Source organism: Gavialis gangeticus, unplaced genomic scaffold (genome assembly GCF_001723915.1).
Source record: "Gavialis gangeticus isolate Ggan-Ray unplaced genomic scaffold, GavGan_comp1, whole genome shotgun sequence".
In the NCBI taxonomy this organism is placed as follows: domain Eukaryota; kingdom Metazoa; phylum Chordata; order Crocodylia; family Gavialidae; genus Gavialis; species Gavialis gangeticus.
Window position 1 is genome coordinate 38,601,674 of NW_017729029.1, and position 14,639 is coordinate 38,616,312.

Below are 14,639 nucleotides of genomic sequence, written 5' to 3' on the forward strand. Positions count from 1 at the left end.
GCAGGAGGTCCCAGGGTGTGAAATTTGTCCCAGTTGTGTAAACAGTGTGTCCACAGGGGGGCCAGGGGCTTTGTCGGCTCTGGTGAAAAAGCAAAACACAGAAGGGGAAAAGTCAGGCACCATTTGTGAGAAAAGTCCCAGGTGGGCTGGGGATGGGGACAATTAATGAGGGTGATTAGGAGCTCTTTGTACCCGCAGGCACAGGGGAGGGTGATGGATTCGGGAGTTGGAAGGGGGGGCATGCAGGAGGAAATCATTCTGTGCTAAGGGGTATCCAGAGAATCGCACTGGGAGAGAAGGAGAGGGCAAGACAGAAGGGATGGAAATGAGAGCAGAGGAGGGAGAAAGGGAGGAAGAGGGGCGGGAAAGCAAAGGAGAGACATGGAGATTAACTGGGTGCACCAAGGCCATGGAACTTGCTCAGACAATAGCCACATTCTCCCCCTGGGCTGGATCGTCCTAGGGAAGCAAGGTCCACAGCCCTGGGTGCGGAGACTTGCTGTGTGCCAAATCTGTGTCAGTCCTCATGCAGCTCCCTGGGCTGTATGGTACCAGGGCAGCAGTTTGACAGCACAGAGAGAACAGCTGGATCCCCAGCACTGTGCCAGGGTTGGGGGCATCCCACTGTATGGGAAGTGGAGCTGGTGGGATCTGGGCACACAATTGGAAGGGAAGGAAGACATGGGAACCCCAAGGCAGGAAAGGATACTGTGCTGCCCTTTCCTCTGCTGGGGCTCTTAGGTGCATCAGTCATTGCCAGGGAACCAGTCCCTTGTGGCAGGCAGAAACCAGCCCATTTCCCTGGGACTGTACATGAGAGGGACCTGTAATTCAGCACAGGAGACTGAGGGACAGAGCTACCATTATAGCCAGAGCTGGGGAAATCCAGACCACGCTTTGGCTTCAGTATCTCTGTCAAGCTGCCTCAGCTTCAGATTCCACCCCTCCTCCACCCCCGCCCTCAACACCCTTCAGCCTAAGGCAGTGGCTCTCATTCTTTTAAGGCTCAAGGTACCTCTCAGAGAACACCAGCTCTGAGCTTTCACTCATTTCTTGACTACGGAAAAATAATACAGCAATTCTTCTGGTGCAAAGAACTCAACAAAGCCCACAACAGGTCAGAATGGTTTTGACACTCTGGATTCCTATTTGAAATCACTGGGTTTTTCTTGCACATCTAACACTGCTAGTATTGCACAGCACCCTTAAAGGGTCTCATGGCACCCTGATTGAGAATCACAGATCAAAGGCTTGCCCCAGCCCTACAGGCCATCAGACTTGCATGCTTAGGGCACACCAGTATACACAGCAAGTGAGGAAGGGATGCAGCCAGCATCACAGTGAGCTGGGGACCTACTTACAGCTGGACCAATTACCAGTAGCCTCTAGTACCAGTCCTAAGCAGGGCTCAAACTCACACCTCTGAAGCAGAGAGCAATAACTGCCCTCTTTAGCACTCCCCTGCTATCAGCTCCACCTCACAGAAACCAGCTGGCATGGTTTCTGTGGGGTGGTAGGACCATGCTGAGTGCTCCACTGCAGGTGTGGGATCTCTCCTCCTTGGCAGAGTCCTCCCTCTGCACTCCCAGCCCAGCAGAGTATAAGGGGTCCTCCCCTGAGTCCTCCCACCCCCAAGATGAACCAGAGTTACTGGCTGACACTGAGCCTCCATTGGGGTTTCCTTAGGAGCTGGAACACACACCCACAGATCAGGGCCACTTTTAACAAATAGGTCTATTGAACGGTTCCTCAATCAGAGCCCACTCCTGTGCTCCACAGCCCCCTCTGGAGATACTCCACACATGCTTCTCAGCTGGCCTGAATCTCACTCCATCTCAGGCCAAAGGGCATTAATGAAGCTTTAACAGGATTTGTTGAGAGGCCTCTGATTAACACGTATTCCCAGGGAGTGACAGGTTAGTCCAGCACTGTCACACCCAGCTACCCTCTTCTCTCAGCCTAGGCTGATCTCTGCTCCCCTTGGTTCTGCTGGAATGGAGCCATGATAAGCCCTAGCACCTCCTTCTATGAGCCCCAGCCTTTGGGCCAGGAGGAAGGAGCTGGAGGCTCATAGAACGAGTCAAAGCAAAACAGACTTTACCCAGGGACCTGCCTAAGGCATCTGAACTGCTGAGCATTGCGATCCTGAGACTGTAGGGGCTGTGGACACATTCTGTCCTTCTGGACTGAGTCACAGTCAGACTCACCCTAGGCAGCTCCTCACCCCTTTGGGGGATCCTGCTTTCTCACTCCCCCAGAGACATGGCGTGAAGAAATCCCCACCACTGTTCCCTCCCCTCTGACTGTAAGAGCTTTCTCCATGGTCAGTCTAGCTCACTCTCACTCCATACACTGCTCTGACCCCTGGGCTTTGGCATTGACTCTAGTCCTGGCAAAGTGACCATAGGCTTGGGAACATAAAGCTGGCACCTTTGCAGAAAGGACCCATCAACCTAGGGACAATCCAGCTATGAAAAACACAGCTGTGTGCCTGTGGCAAACATTTCTGAGCACAGTGGTGTCTGGCTGATGCCTTAGGCTGTCTGCTTAGTTCCCAAGTATACACTAGTTTCTGCTAGTACAAAGCAAGGACTTCAAGTCAACTCAGAGACTCATCACAATGGCCTGCTAACATCTAATTGTTAATACCTACTGCTCCTTGTTTTGGAAAAATCTGTTCCTCAGGTTTTTGAGTCATATCATTGAAAGCTCACACCCACCACAACATGTGCATCTCTCTGCATGCTTCCAATTTAAAAAAGACAGTTTGGAGAGAATTCGACCCCAAGAAGAACCAAAGACTCCATGAAGTGCTCCATCAAATACCCTCTGCCTGTTAACTTTGTATGGAAAGTGTTCAGATACTTAGGGGACCGGCAGCAAGATAAACTCCTAAAAGGGACAGGTAGTCTCAATCTGACATTACAGATGAGGAGACTGAGTCATGGAGAAGGTAAGTGCCTTGCTCACAGTTGCGCTGCACCCAGTAACAGAGCTCTGGGGGAGATGGGAGTGGATTGGGCACGGAGTTTTCCAACAAAATGGTTTCATGCCAATTTTAACAAGCAAGGGATTGCTGGCCCAAAGCACAAGAGCATGTGAAATCTCACACATCCAGAAGAGCCAATAGCCTAGCTTTCAAGCAATTCAGCTGGATCATAGAAGATCTCAGCTCAAGTTCCTGCTCAACCTGATTCAGACCAGGCACACACCAGTTTTCTAACAGTCAGAAAGAGGGCCTCAGTCACCAAGCTACTGCTGGACAAGGGGGAGGTTGTTCCACTTTCGATAAACAGTTAAACATTCACTGAAGTAGGGGCTTGAACCTTGGTCTCCCACTACCCAGGAAAGTCCCTGATAAATAAGCTCCAGGTTCAGACTCAGTCTGATTTTCTTCTGGTGGAGTAGCTCCACTTTGCATGAATAATTATTGAATGCTAATGGGGCCAGTGAGAGTGTGACCATGTGGGGCCAACTCTACAGCCTAGTGGGTGTGTTACTTACCAACGATATGAAAGACCAAGGTCCAAGCCCCTTCTCAGGGGAGGATTTAATTATCTATGCAAAATGGAGGAGCCCCAAAGAGGAGAGTTGGAAAGTCCTGCCTACCTGGAAGAACCCAATGGCCAAGCACTTTTTGAAGGCAGGAGGACTAAGTTCAAAGCCCTGGCCTTAACCAAGTAGAACTGGGCCTTGAACCATGATCTCCTACATGCTAGACAAGTTCATGAACTACTCCACTCTGGGCTGGGGGGAGGAGAAGTTCCCCTCTTGCTTTCAGGAAAAGCTTCATCCCAGAGCAAGAGAGAAAAGAACTGGTATTCCCTAAGGCCAGGTCTCCTTGCTACAACCAGGGGCACTCCATAAAGGGCAGCACTGAGGCAATGGAGCTGCCATAGTGAGGCCTAAGTGGGCACCGATTAATACAGCCAAGACAGGTACCCTAAGAGTGGCTCTGGATGTACGCTTGGTGCTGCTGTGAGGAAACTGCCTGCCTTCTTTTTTGGGAATTGGGCTGCACAGAGCAGGAGAGAGTGTCCAGGATGTGCACTGTATCAGTACAGACAAAGAAACACTGTCCTTCAGTACTGGCGACAAACAGCCTGCCCATCTGTCTATGGGCCTCATCATAATGGCACCAAGGAACCCATGTGTTCCCTAGAAGTGCACAGGACGAGCAAGGGGATGAGCAGGTAAAGAAAAGCAATTTAGACAAAGTACTGAAGGACACCTTTCTTTCCCTCCCCCATTGCCTCTGAGGGGGCTCACCCCAGAGGTCCATTTGCTATTCTCCTTAGCAAGTATGAACCAGATTAGACATGCCCGGGACAGCCGCGAAGGCCAGGCAGGTCATCTCCCAAGAGGGACAAAGAAAGAAAAGAGCAAATGGTCCCAGCAAGGCCCTGACTATTGTGTCCAAATGTCCCAAATGTTCCATCTCTGAGAACAAGCTTATGAAGCCCTTCGGCAGAGCACAATTTGTCACTGGTGGGGCTCCCCTCTTCCCTCCACTGGTGGCCACATCCTGGCTGCTGAGTGCATGTAGGATGTGCAGGGCCTGTTGCGTCTTCCCATTTGTTTCTCATTTGGGCTTGGAGTCTTAGAATAACAAACCCTGCAGAGGGCAAGGAAAGCTGTTGGGAGAGGAGCTGCCAGCCAAGGCAGATCCCCCTCAAACCACATATCCCTGAACATCAGGTAGTGAAAGGCCTTACAGCCTCTGGTAAGAAGCCAGAGGTGATCACAGAGGTGCAATTTTCAGACAGGCAGGGGTGAGAGGCCAACAGGCAGACAGGGATACTACTGGGTAGACTTTCTAAATCCACCTCCTTCCATTTAAAATGTGGAGTGCCAGTGTCTGTAAGGCATCGTGTGCACATTTGCACCCCTCTGCGAGGCATCCCACTGTGAAGAATCACATTGCCTTATGGCCACAGCTCAGAGGGCCTGGGAGAATGAAAAACACAGACCCCGCAAAGGAGAGATGGATTACAAAAGTGTGGCCTAAGCCCTGAGCAGATAGCAAGCACTGAGGAGATCTGTGCCGGGTGTCACACGTGACACCTACGGCAGGGTGTGCAAGGTGGGTGCAGTCCACAGAATGTTTTCTGCTCACTCTGGCCAGTGTGGTGTTATCTGACTCTCATCTCTGCCTGGGTCTCGCACTCCCCTAAAGGTAAGAGATCTTTTACCGGTGGTTTTGATTAGAATAGCCCCAGTTGCATCACCACATTCTCATGGCTGAGTGGCTTGACCCTTCAGAGATGTTGCCTGTGGCCATCAGTTAGGTGCATAGGTTCAAAAGTTTCCACTATAAAGACCCTAATGCCCTGTGGTGTTCAGTGTATAGGGCTGAGGCTCATTTCTGCTGTGCTTTAAAACAACAAGGACCTGGCCCAGCCAGAGAAATGTGCTAACAACCTGTCTGGATGCTGCATGTTTTGCAGGCTTCAGGCCAGCAGCTCCAACAGTTTGGCCCTGATTGGCAGAGGGACTAAGTACCTGTTGCTCCAGAGGAAGTCAATGAGTCATAGGTGCTCAGCACCACTGAGAGTTAGGTCTCTCATGCTAGCCCTAGACCAACAGCCCATGAGTTTGGGCTCTGCATAGCCCCAATACAGCAATAAAGCAGTGAAGTTATCTCCCCCATCAGACACTCCCCCTCAATAACTTCCATGTTCCTAGGCACCTAGCTCCCAAAATTGACACCTTCTAAGTAATCATGCAGCAAAGGCCCAATCCTATGAAGTGCAGATGGTCCTCTGTTGCTGTGGGTGGAAATGCAGGCCCAGGGGATTAAGTGAAAATACCTGGCACCTCTGGGCTGGTTGAAGGTACTCGTTCTTCATCCTCTCTCACGCCTCTCTGCAAACTTGTTAGGGCTCAAGCATCACAGGTGGGGCATAAAGATCATTATTTTAAAGATCATTGTTTAGGCCTGACTGACATGAGTTTGTTGCTCTAGCCTTAAACCCTCACTCTCATTCAACACCCCAACCAACTCACACTTCTGACTAGCTTTCACCACAACCTCATGATCCATCCCTGACCATCCTTCCTCCTGCTCCCACACTGAGCCTCACATTGGCTCATGTTATGTTTTAATAATGCCAAAAGAAAGCAGCCACTAGAATTTACAAACCACATGTGGCCCAGACTTCCTAGACTGACCCTCAGTGTTTGGCAGTTGAAAATTGCGGTTTCTTTGGCTCAGGGAAACGGTCTTACCTGATCTGTAAAGCGTGCATCTCAGGGAATAAGATCGACCTCCCAACATGAGACCAAGCTGGAGGTCTGTGCCACTAACCAACCTGTCCTGCCATTTAGTGCAAAGACTTTCCCAGCTCCCAGAGGGCACCAAGCTGGTCATTACCAGTATGGTCTCCATCACATGGACAACATGTTTGTCTTGAGTAGGAAACTGGACATCTTGGCTTGTCCCTTTGCTCTAAAGCTTCTCTTTGCCATTTGATAAAGCAGAACACTGACAAGAAAATACAGACTCCCCTATGTCAGTCAGATAGTGTGTTCCCAGCTTTCACTGACCACACAACTGAGGTCTGAAAGTCTCTCTCATTTGCAGCCTGCCTAAACAGGACCCTTCACACTGTCTTTCCTCTAGTCTGTTCAGCATCACTTTCCCAGCAGCTGCTCAAAGGGCCCTGCATTTCTGGAGGCAGGTTTGAGAGCTAGGGAAGGCCTGAAGGCATAGGCAGCGGAAGGCCAGGGCTTGCAAACTAATTTTGCAGCAGCCAACAACAGCAGCAACACCACGGAGCAGCTCGGCATGAAGCCAGGCCAGCACTCCACACACGCTCAGTGCCCCACACACACTCAGTGCCCCACACACACTCAGCACCCTCCACACGGTTGAGGAAGAAGCTAACCATGCAAGTGTCACACTGTGCAGAGCACAATGGGAGTTGTAGTTCTCATGCTAATGCATGCATTCACCCCCTCTCCCCCAAATAATATTTTCTCCCTCCATCTATGCCTGAAACCTGATATTAGACAGGTCTGATAACAGTCATGCTGACTGCTCTATTAGTATGGCTATCTTGGATCACACGTCCCAGAATCTTGTATCAGCTCTCGCATCTCACAACCAGCACCAGCCAAAATATGATCATGTGGGTGGACAGGAATCTGGAAAACATAGCCTGCAATTGAAGACTTCACACCTCTGCACCACAAATGATCTCTCCCTTGCTCTTTACATAGATGCCACCTCAGCCAGTGGAAAGTGTTGGCACACTCTGCTCGGCTGTCACCTCCCCATCCCTCTGGAACCAGCACACTTACGAGCTTGTGATGGAGTGTCAGGGAAAGGTCACACCATCAGCCCCTCCACCCATCCTCATCCCCCATCCCCACATACTTTCTACATGCCTGATTGGTCTGGATTTCTCACACTAGATGCACCCCATGGGGTTGAATGCTTGCAATCTGACTGCAGAACTGTGACCAATCCATGCCATATCTACCATCACAAAGACAACAGAGTGGTGACTTTGATCTGAGTAGCTTGATCTCCTCAGCTAAGCAGAGCTGGATCTGGCCAATGCCTGGATGGCAGCCCTCCAAGGGAAAGTTATGTGCTTCAGGATGTGCCACTAGATGTTGGGTATGGAGGGGGACAGGAATAGCAGAGGTAGAATGAAGCTTCTGCACTGACCTAAGACAACTTGAAAGCCATCACCTCCATGCCTCGTCAACACCTTCAATTTCAAAATGCTCCTTGGGATGATTATAGCATGCTGCCTTCTCAATACATTGCTTGCAGGTGGAGAGATGATACTGTGTTCTCCAGACAGATGTCTCACCTTCTCTCTGCCCCATTTGCATCATACCTCACAGAATCCATAACACACCAGGAGCTATGGGAGTAGGTAGAGTCAGACCAACACCAAGGCAACACTCCAACCACTGCAGGATGTTGTGCTCCTCAGTTTGCATTTGTTTGCTGCAGACCATCTTCTGGGTCCATCCTTCTCTCATAAGACATGCAGGAAACCCTGTTCAAGCAAATACCTAAGGGGCAAATTCATAGAAAATAGGCAAAAAAGGCACCCAACTCCTCAATTTGTTACGAGCAGGAAAGGGTTTATTTGGATCTGCTGTAAGCCTCTGACCCTGGCAAGATTTGCAGATGGATTTTGCAAAGCTGCAGCTGAACAATAAGCAAACCCTGATCCCCCTCCATCTCATCCCCCCTCTGCTCTCCATGGGCCAAGAGGCACCTTCTTGTGGCAATTTCTTGACTCATGCCCACTGTGCAATCTCTGCTGTACTGCTCAGCCGTTCACCACTCATGCTGCTCCCCACCTACTCCTGTAAGTACTCCAAGGCCTTGTGCATTTTTCTCCATGTGCCAGTTTGCCCCTTTGAGATTTCCCCTTATTGGTTTCTGCATTCCCTGTCCTGAGCTGGCCTATCCTGATCACCTGAGTGCCATGTCAGTATCCCACGTGCAAAGGCTGCTGCTGGCTCTCAGCCTCTTACTTTTGGGGGCTGCTTTTCAGAGATGGGAAATTCAGGCACTGCCTATGTGAGTTTGAAAGGTAAAAATACACTTGTGTTCAGCTCCTAGATGCTACTTTGTAGCTATATCAGGAGACAGCCTCAACCCTGTGGCATAAAATAGGCTGTGGGAACCTGGGAATCACCGGGGCCATGCCAAGACTTCATAGCCAAAGGTACATTAGACATTCCTATGGCACACAACCAGAGTAACCAAGACCAATGTTAGTCCATAGGCTGCTGGGCTGCGGAAGAGCTGACACAGCAGATTAACAAAGAAACACTGGGGAAATCTGCAACAAAATGGGATGCAGAACTGGGGAGGAAAAGAGGTTCTTGGGGCTTGTTAACTCTTTCTTGGGCTGTTACTGGCCAAGTCTGCCATTGGTTGCCACAGAAAGAGTCACCTAGCCATGCCACATCTGTGTGCTTTGGTGGGAACTCAAGGCAGCACAGGGAAGGATGGAAGCAATCAGGCTGGAGGATAAGTACTGACCTGTAGCAACACCCCTGATGTGCATCCACAAGGCAGCCTGCTGGGCTATCATGGACTTCACACTGTAGGGGAAAAGTGGGCATAGAGAAAGAAAAGATCACTGAGGGCCAAAGAGAGGGAATGAATAAAGGAACCAGAGCCTCAAGCAGCAGGTGAGGGCAGGGCTGTGAACACCATAGACCTCTCCTCTTACACTGCTACAAAATGGGTGCATGGGTTGATGCTGAGTTTGTTTTTTTCTTTATGTCAGGTGAACTGCTAAATGTTAGGTAGCCTGCCCCCTCTGGCCTTGGGGCCAGCTAGCCCTACTTACATAGAGCAAGGGTGTCAAACTCATCTCAGGCCCTGGGCCACATCCAGATCTCAGGGGCTGCTCCTGGGCCAGGTCTGTGGGGCCACATTTTGGTAGCAGTGTGGGTCTGGGACCAGGTGGCTGTACACAGCCACATGTGGATAATGTGACATTGGGGTCCTGAGTTGACAAGGAGCCAGGCGTGTGTGGCAGTGCAGAGGTCTGAATGGGCAGTGGCACAGAACCAGGGGCATGTGGCTACACAGAGCTATGTTCGGGCAGTGGCACAGAGCCAGGGGGATGCTGCCAATAGTTATGTTCATTGGGGTCTCAGGACCCCAAATTCTGCTCTGCTGAACTTCCAAAAGCCCACCAGACTACTATTGAGAAAAGCCAAATGCCCTTTCACCTCTGCAATCTTTCTATATGGGCTTTAAAGAAAACACCCACATCAAGAATTCTGTCAAGGGAGCCAAGATGTCATCTCTTCCATTGTGGCATGGACACAGAGCAACGCACCCACATCTTGGAAAGTGAGGATGAAGAGAAGATTCACCCTGTTGATCTCTGTTTACTTGGTGCTCTGGGAGCCAGCAGTCAAATGTAAAAATACCCTCGGTTCACCCTCTTCCCTGGCCAGTTACAGGAAGTGTCCTGTATGCTTCCACTGACACAAAGTACAGTGCTAAGGGAGCAGGCAGCGTTATCTCTGTGGTAGAGAAGCAGATGGAGAAAGAGAGATCGTGACCAAGATTCTCACTGTCCACTAACTGCCATATTGGAGACTCCTTTGCCATCCATGGGAGTCATATCATGAAGTCCCTCCAGAAATGAACCCCCAGGTGTCCCAAATTTTCTATTAATCCGAAAATTAATCTATTAATTTCTGGGCTATGTGGCTTGCTCAAGGTCACAGAGCAACTCAGTGGCAGAGCTTGGACTAGAACTGGGGTCAGCTCCTTGTTTCCTCCCTTAGTCACTCAACTGACTTGGCTGCCTCTCCCACACTCTTGGCAACCAGGGTCTACCTACAACAGGGAAGTGCCAGCCTGAGGGGAGCTTATCTATCTGGTACAGTCAGTGATCCTCACTCATTCAACAGTCAGTCGTAGAGTCCTGGGTGCCAATAGACATTACAGCAACCTCTGATGTGTGACTGGTATCTGCCCTGCCACTGAAACTGGAGTTTAACCAGTGAAGCAGGAATAGCTTTGCAATGGTTAATTCCAAGATGACATCTTTCCCTTTCAGGCCTGTCTAATCTCTCTTCCGTGTGTCTGCTCCATTGCCAAGGAACAGTCAGGAAGGATTTCTCAACACAGCCCCTTTCCTTCCCTTGAAGCCCAAGGCCTGGTAGCAGGGGGCTGGAGCATGCTGTGGCCCAAGAACTGATAGCTGCAGTGAGCTTTCTAACTCCCAAACATGGCTTCAGTTCCACTGAGGAAATCTCATCTTAGCAGATGGACTTACTCTGAAGACACCGGATTTTTACAGGAGAGAAGTGATTTCCCCAAGGCATCATGGAAAGATCCCATCTGTGCCGTCTCAGATGACTGTAAGTTTTAAGCAGGGACATGTGGTCTCTCAGGTAGGGAGGTCATATTCATTCCCAGGAAACCAAATGTTCTCCCTTGGGACTGCCTCACATTCAGGACTCCAAGCTATACAGCAAGAGGTTCCCCAGGCCTTTTACAGAAGTCACCAGGTGTGGCAGGATCTTAAAAGATAATATGGAACAGGAGAGAATGCAAGAGAACTCACCTGCGCTGAGGCAGGCAGGTGGTGAAGTGTCAGGGAAACATTTTCAAAAGCTCAGAGGCCCACGCTCAGCTCTGCTGCATGTCTCAGGAGCAGCAGGAGTGCCTGTCCTCAGCGAGGCAGATGAAATACTGGGTCCATTCCTACAAATAAAGCAGAAGGACTTGCTGGTGCAGGATCAGTCCTGCCTCTATCAAGCACTGCAGTGCTGAGAGGCAGGGCTGAGCAACCACAGACACCAGTGAAGACTCAGAAATGCAGCTTGGGGTTGGGAGCAGCATAAAAAACCCAGGTTGAGATGAACACAGCAACCTGAGATATCCTCTCAGTTTAGACGATAGAATATTTCAGCATCAGGGGACAAGCATGTAATTATGTCAACTGAGCTGATATGGCAGGGTTCATGGGGACAGCATACTAGCATTCTCGTTCATGCTGTTCCAAGCAGGACCCAATCTCCAGGAAAGAACCTCCCACAAGGAGGATTGCAGTCTCACTTCCATGTATTCACACAAACTGGCCTGGCCTGATCTGGGCTAAAGATAGTCAGCAAGTTGTTCACTAGCCAAGCACTTTGGTACGATCATCACTGTATGCAGATGCACAGCATTAATGATGGTGAGAGGAGACTCCTGGAAGGCACCATGTTGAAGCACAGGATAAGCAGAGACTGGGATCCATGCAGGAGGCATTGTGAGCCACAGGCAACTGCTCCTATCCCACCTGAGGGAGGATGGAAAGAGCAGGGTGAACAAGTGTGTGGAGATGACGCAGTAATCAGGCACTAAGTAAACAGAGATAAACAGGGTGAATCTTCTCTTCATCCTCACTTTCCAAGATGTGGGTGTGTTGCTCTGTGTCCATGCCACAATGGAAGAGATGACATCTTGGCTCCTTTGACAGAATTCTTGATGTGGGTGTTTTCTTTAAAGCCCATATAGAAAGATAGCAGAGGTGAAAGGGCATTTGGCTTTTCTCAACAGTCTCTGGTCAATATTTAATCCAATATGGATTATTTTCTGTCTTCCAGGTACTTTCTCCTCCCCTTCGGTCCCCCCCCCGCCACACACACCCACTCAATGCTAGCATACAAGGGGCAAGGAGAAGCTCAGACGCAGATGACAAGAGAGAAGTCCATACCACTGAGCTGCTCTCCACAACATGGGAAGACAGAAAGACGAGAAAGGCACTTGATGTGAAGAGAAAGGAAGCCAGCAATACCAGACAGGAGCATTCAGACACAGCAAGGCAGCAAGTGACTGAAAATGGTCTCGGTTGGGCTGCAGCTCATGGGTTACACCCTGGGGTTACTGGGGACAATAGGCACCTTGACAGCCACACTCATGCCCAACTGGAAGAACAGCTCCTATATCGGCTCTAGCATCGTGACAGCGGTGGGCTTCACCAGGGGACTTTGGATGGAGTGCGCCGTCCAAAGTACTGGTATCACCCAATGTGATATCTACAACTCCCTACTGGATCTGCCTTCTGACCTCCAGGCTGCCCAGGCTATGATGGCGACCTCTGCTGCTGTTTCTACCCTGGCCTGCATCATCAGTGTGGTAGGGATGAGATGTACCATCTTTGCTCAGGGCTCCCCAGCCAAGGACAGGGTGGCAGTGATAGGTGGGGTAATCTTTGTCCTGGGGGGACTACTGTGTTTCATCCCCATTGTGTGGAATATCCATGTGGTGCTGCGTGATTTCTACAATCCCCTGATCCCTGACAGCATGAAGTATGAGATCGGGGAGGCATTGTACCTGGGCATCATGTCTGCCTTGTTCTCCCTCATTGGTGGCTTCATACTCTGTGCCTCCTGCCCACCCCGGAACCAGCAACTGGACTTTCAAAGCATCTACCAATCCAGAGCCCTAGTTGCCAAAAGCCCCCGGCCCTCCATCAGCCATACACTAAAGAGCCCCCGGCCCTCCATCAGCCATACACTAAAGAGCCCCCGGCCCTCCATCAGCCATACACTAAAGAGCCACCGGCCCTCCATCAGCCATACACTAAAGAGCCACCGACCCTCCATCAGCCACATGCTAAAGACTAATAAGAGTGAGTTCAACTCCTACAACCTGACAGGGTATGTCTAGGCACAGCAAGGCCCAGTCAATTCCCCCGCATCAAGTCCAACACTATCCTAGCAGCTGGCTGGAACCTCTACTGCTTTGGGGGCTACCTGGACTGAACTGTGGCAAGCACGGAGATGCCTTGCCTCTCATGCTTTTCATGGACACCTTCTCATTTAAATCCTGATGTTCTCTGAGGCTCCTGCATGGGACTTGCAGCTTCTTGGGAGACCAGTCATTGGTCCCACACACAGACTAGCCTGGCTTGGGCCCACATAGCCCTGTTGCATGAGATGGGTTTCCTTGAGCTGCCAGCAGTGAGTACAACCCAAACCCAACAGCCTCAGGAGACTAATCTCCCTTGGGAACCCCACTCTGCCTCCTGAGCCTTGCTACTAGGAAGAGAAGCCTCCAGGATGGCCAGCTCCATCAAGCCAGCCAACATCATGGAGGACAGACCTGGCAGGGAACTGACTCTGGCAGCTGGTGGGGCAATCCCAGCTGCTGTAAGAGTTCACTGAACTGAGAGTACTGGAAACAGAACATGGGAGGGTGTTTCCAACCTCCTGAGACTGGAGGAGGACTGTGGCAGTTGTGAAAGAGCAGAGGCTGGAGAAGCATTTGAGCAGGGCGGTGATGGTGGGGCTCACTTACTGGGACACAGGGTGAAGCACTTGCAGTGTCACGGTGGTCTGACTGGCATTGCAATAAATCTGAGAATTCACTGTTGTGCTGTGCCTGAGCTTTCTTCCCACAGTGAAAGGCCTTTCCACTTAATCCCAAGCCCACCCTGGGCCATCTTGTGCCCCTTACACCTGCCTGTCAGCTGCCAAGCCCCAGGGCAGGCTCACAGTCATATTTCAAAGGGATGGGGAACCCGCTGTGAGACCCTGCCGCATTGAAATGCCTGGCTTTGAGAGCCAAATCCTTACGGGGTGGGGACTCCAGGTCCCCTTCCTGATGGATAGAGAACAAAAATCCCTAAGAGAACAATGGCAGTTCAATCACAGACTAATCCTGGTCCCACTCAAACCACTATGGTCCTGATTCAAGAGCAACACACTGTAATCCTCCCCTAGGATCCTCAGGCCAGAGTGACCAGAGCCAGACAAACAAGCCTGCATTAAGCTTTCATCTAGGCTGCTCAGTTACCTGTACCCATATCCTAGCTGCTTCCTTGGGAAGCTCACCAAGCTGAAGCCTGTGCTGGTGTGGGCGGTCCCAGAGCTGGCTGCAGGGACAAATGTATACATGCATAGAGGTCTCCTGATGAAGATGTATAGGAGCGGAAGGCAGCAGGGTCCAGTGGGCAGGATATGGGCCTGAGAGCTAGAAGCAACAAAGCCTGAGCACAGCTCTGCCACTGACCTATTTGAATGACCTCCAGTCAATCACTTCTTCCTGTGCCTCAGTTATGCTGTCTGTACAATGAGGCTAATGCTTTTCATGCAAAGTGCCCTGAGATCCTAGAGTAACATGGACTGTTTACAGACATCAGGTG

The 14,639-nt window shown here is 50.6% G+C and overlaps 1 protein-coding gene across 1 annotated transcript; it reads left to right on the top strand.

The window, feature by feature from the left end:
• Positions 1-12,201: 12,201 nt before the first annotated feature.
• CLDN2 (claudin 2) lies at positions 12,202-13,829 on the top strand. The gene has a single exon (XM_019521419.1). It carries the CDS (start codon positions 12,332-12,334, stop codon positions 13,160-13,162), a length of 831 nt encoding a protein of 276 aa, XP_019376964.1. The 5' UTR covers positions 12,202-12,331; the 3' UTR covers positions 13,163-13,829.
• Positions 13,830-14,639: the final 810 nt, after the last annotated feature.

Bases quoted from the DNA above. Each gene is read 5' to 3' on its own strand.
- CLDN2 (XM_019521419.1), top strand. From the start codon at position 12,332: ATGGTCTCGGTTGGGCTGCAGCTCATGGGTTACACCCTGGGGTTACTG.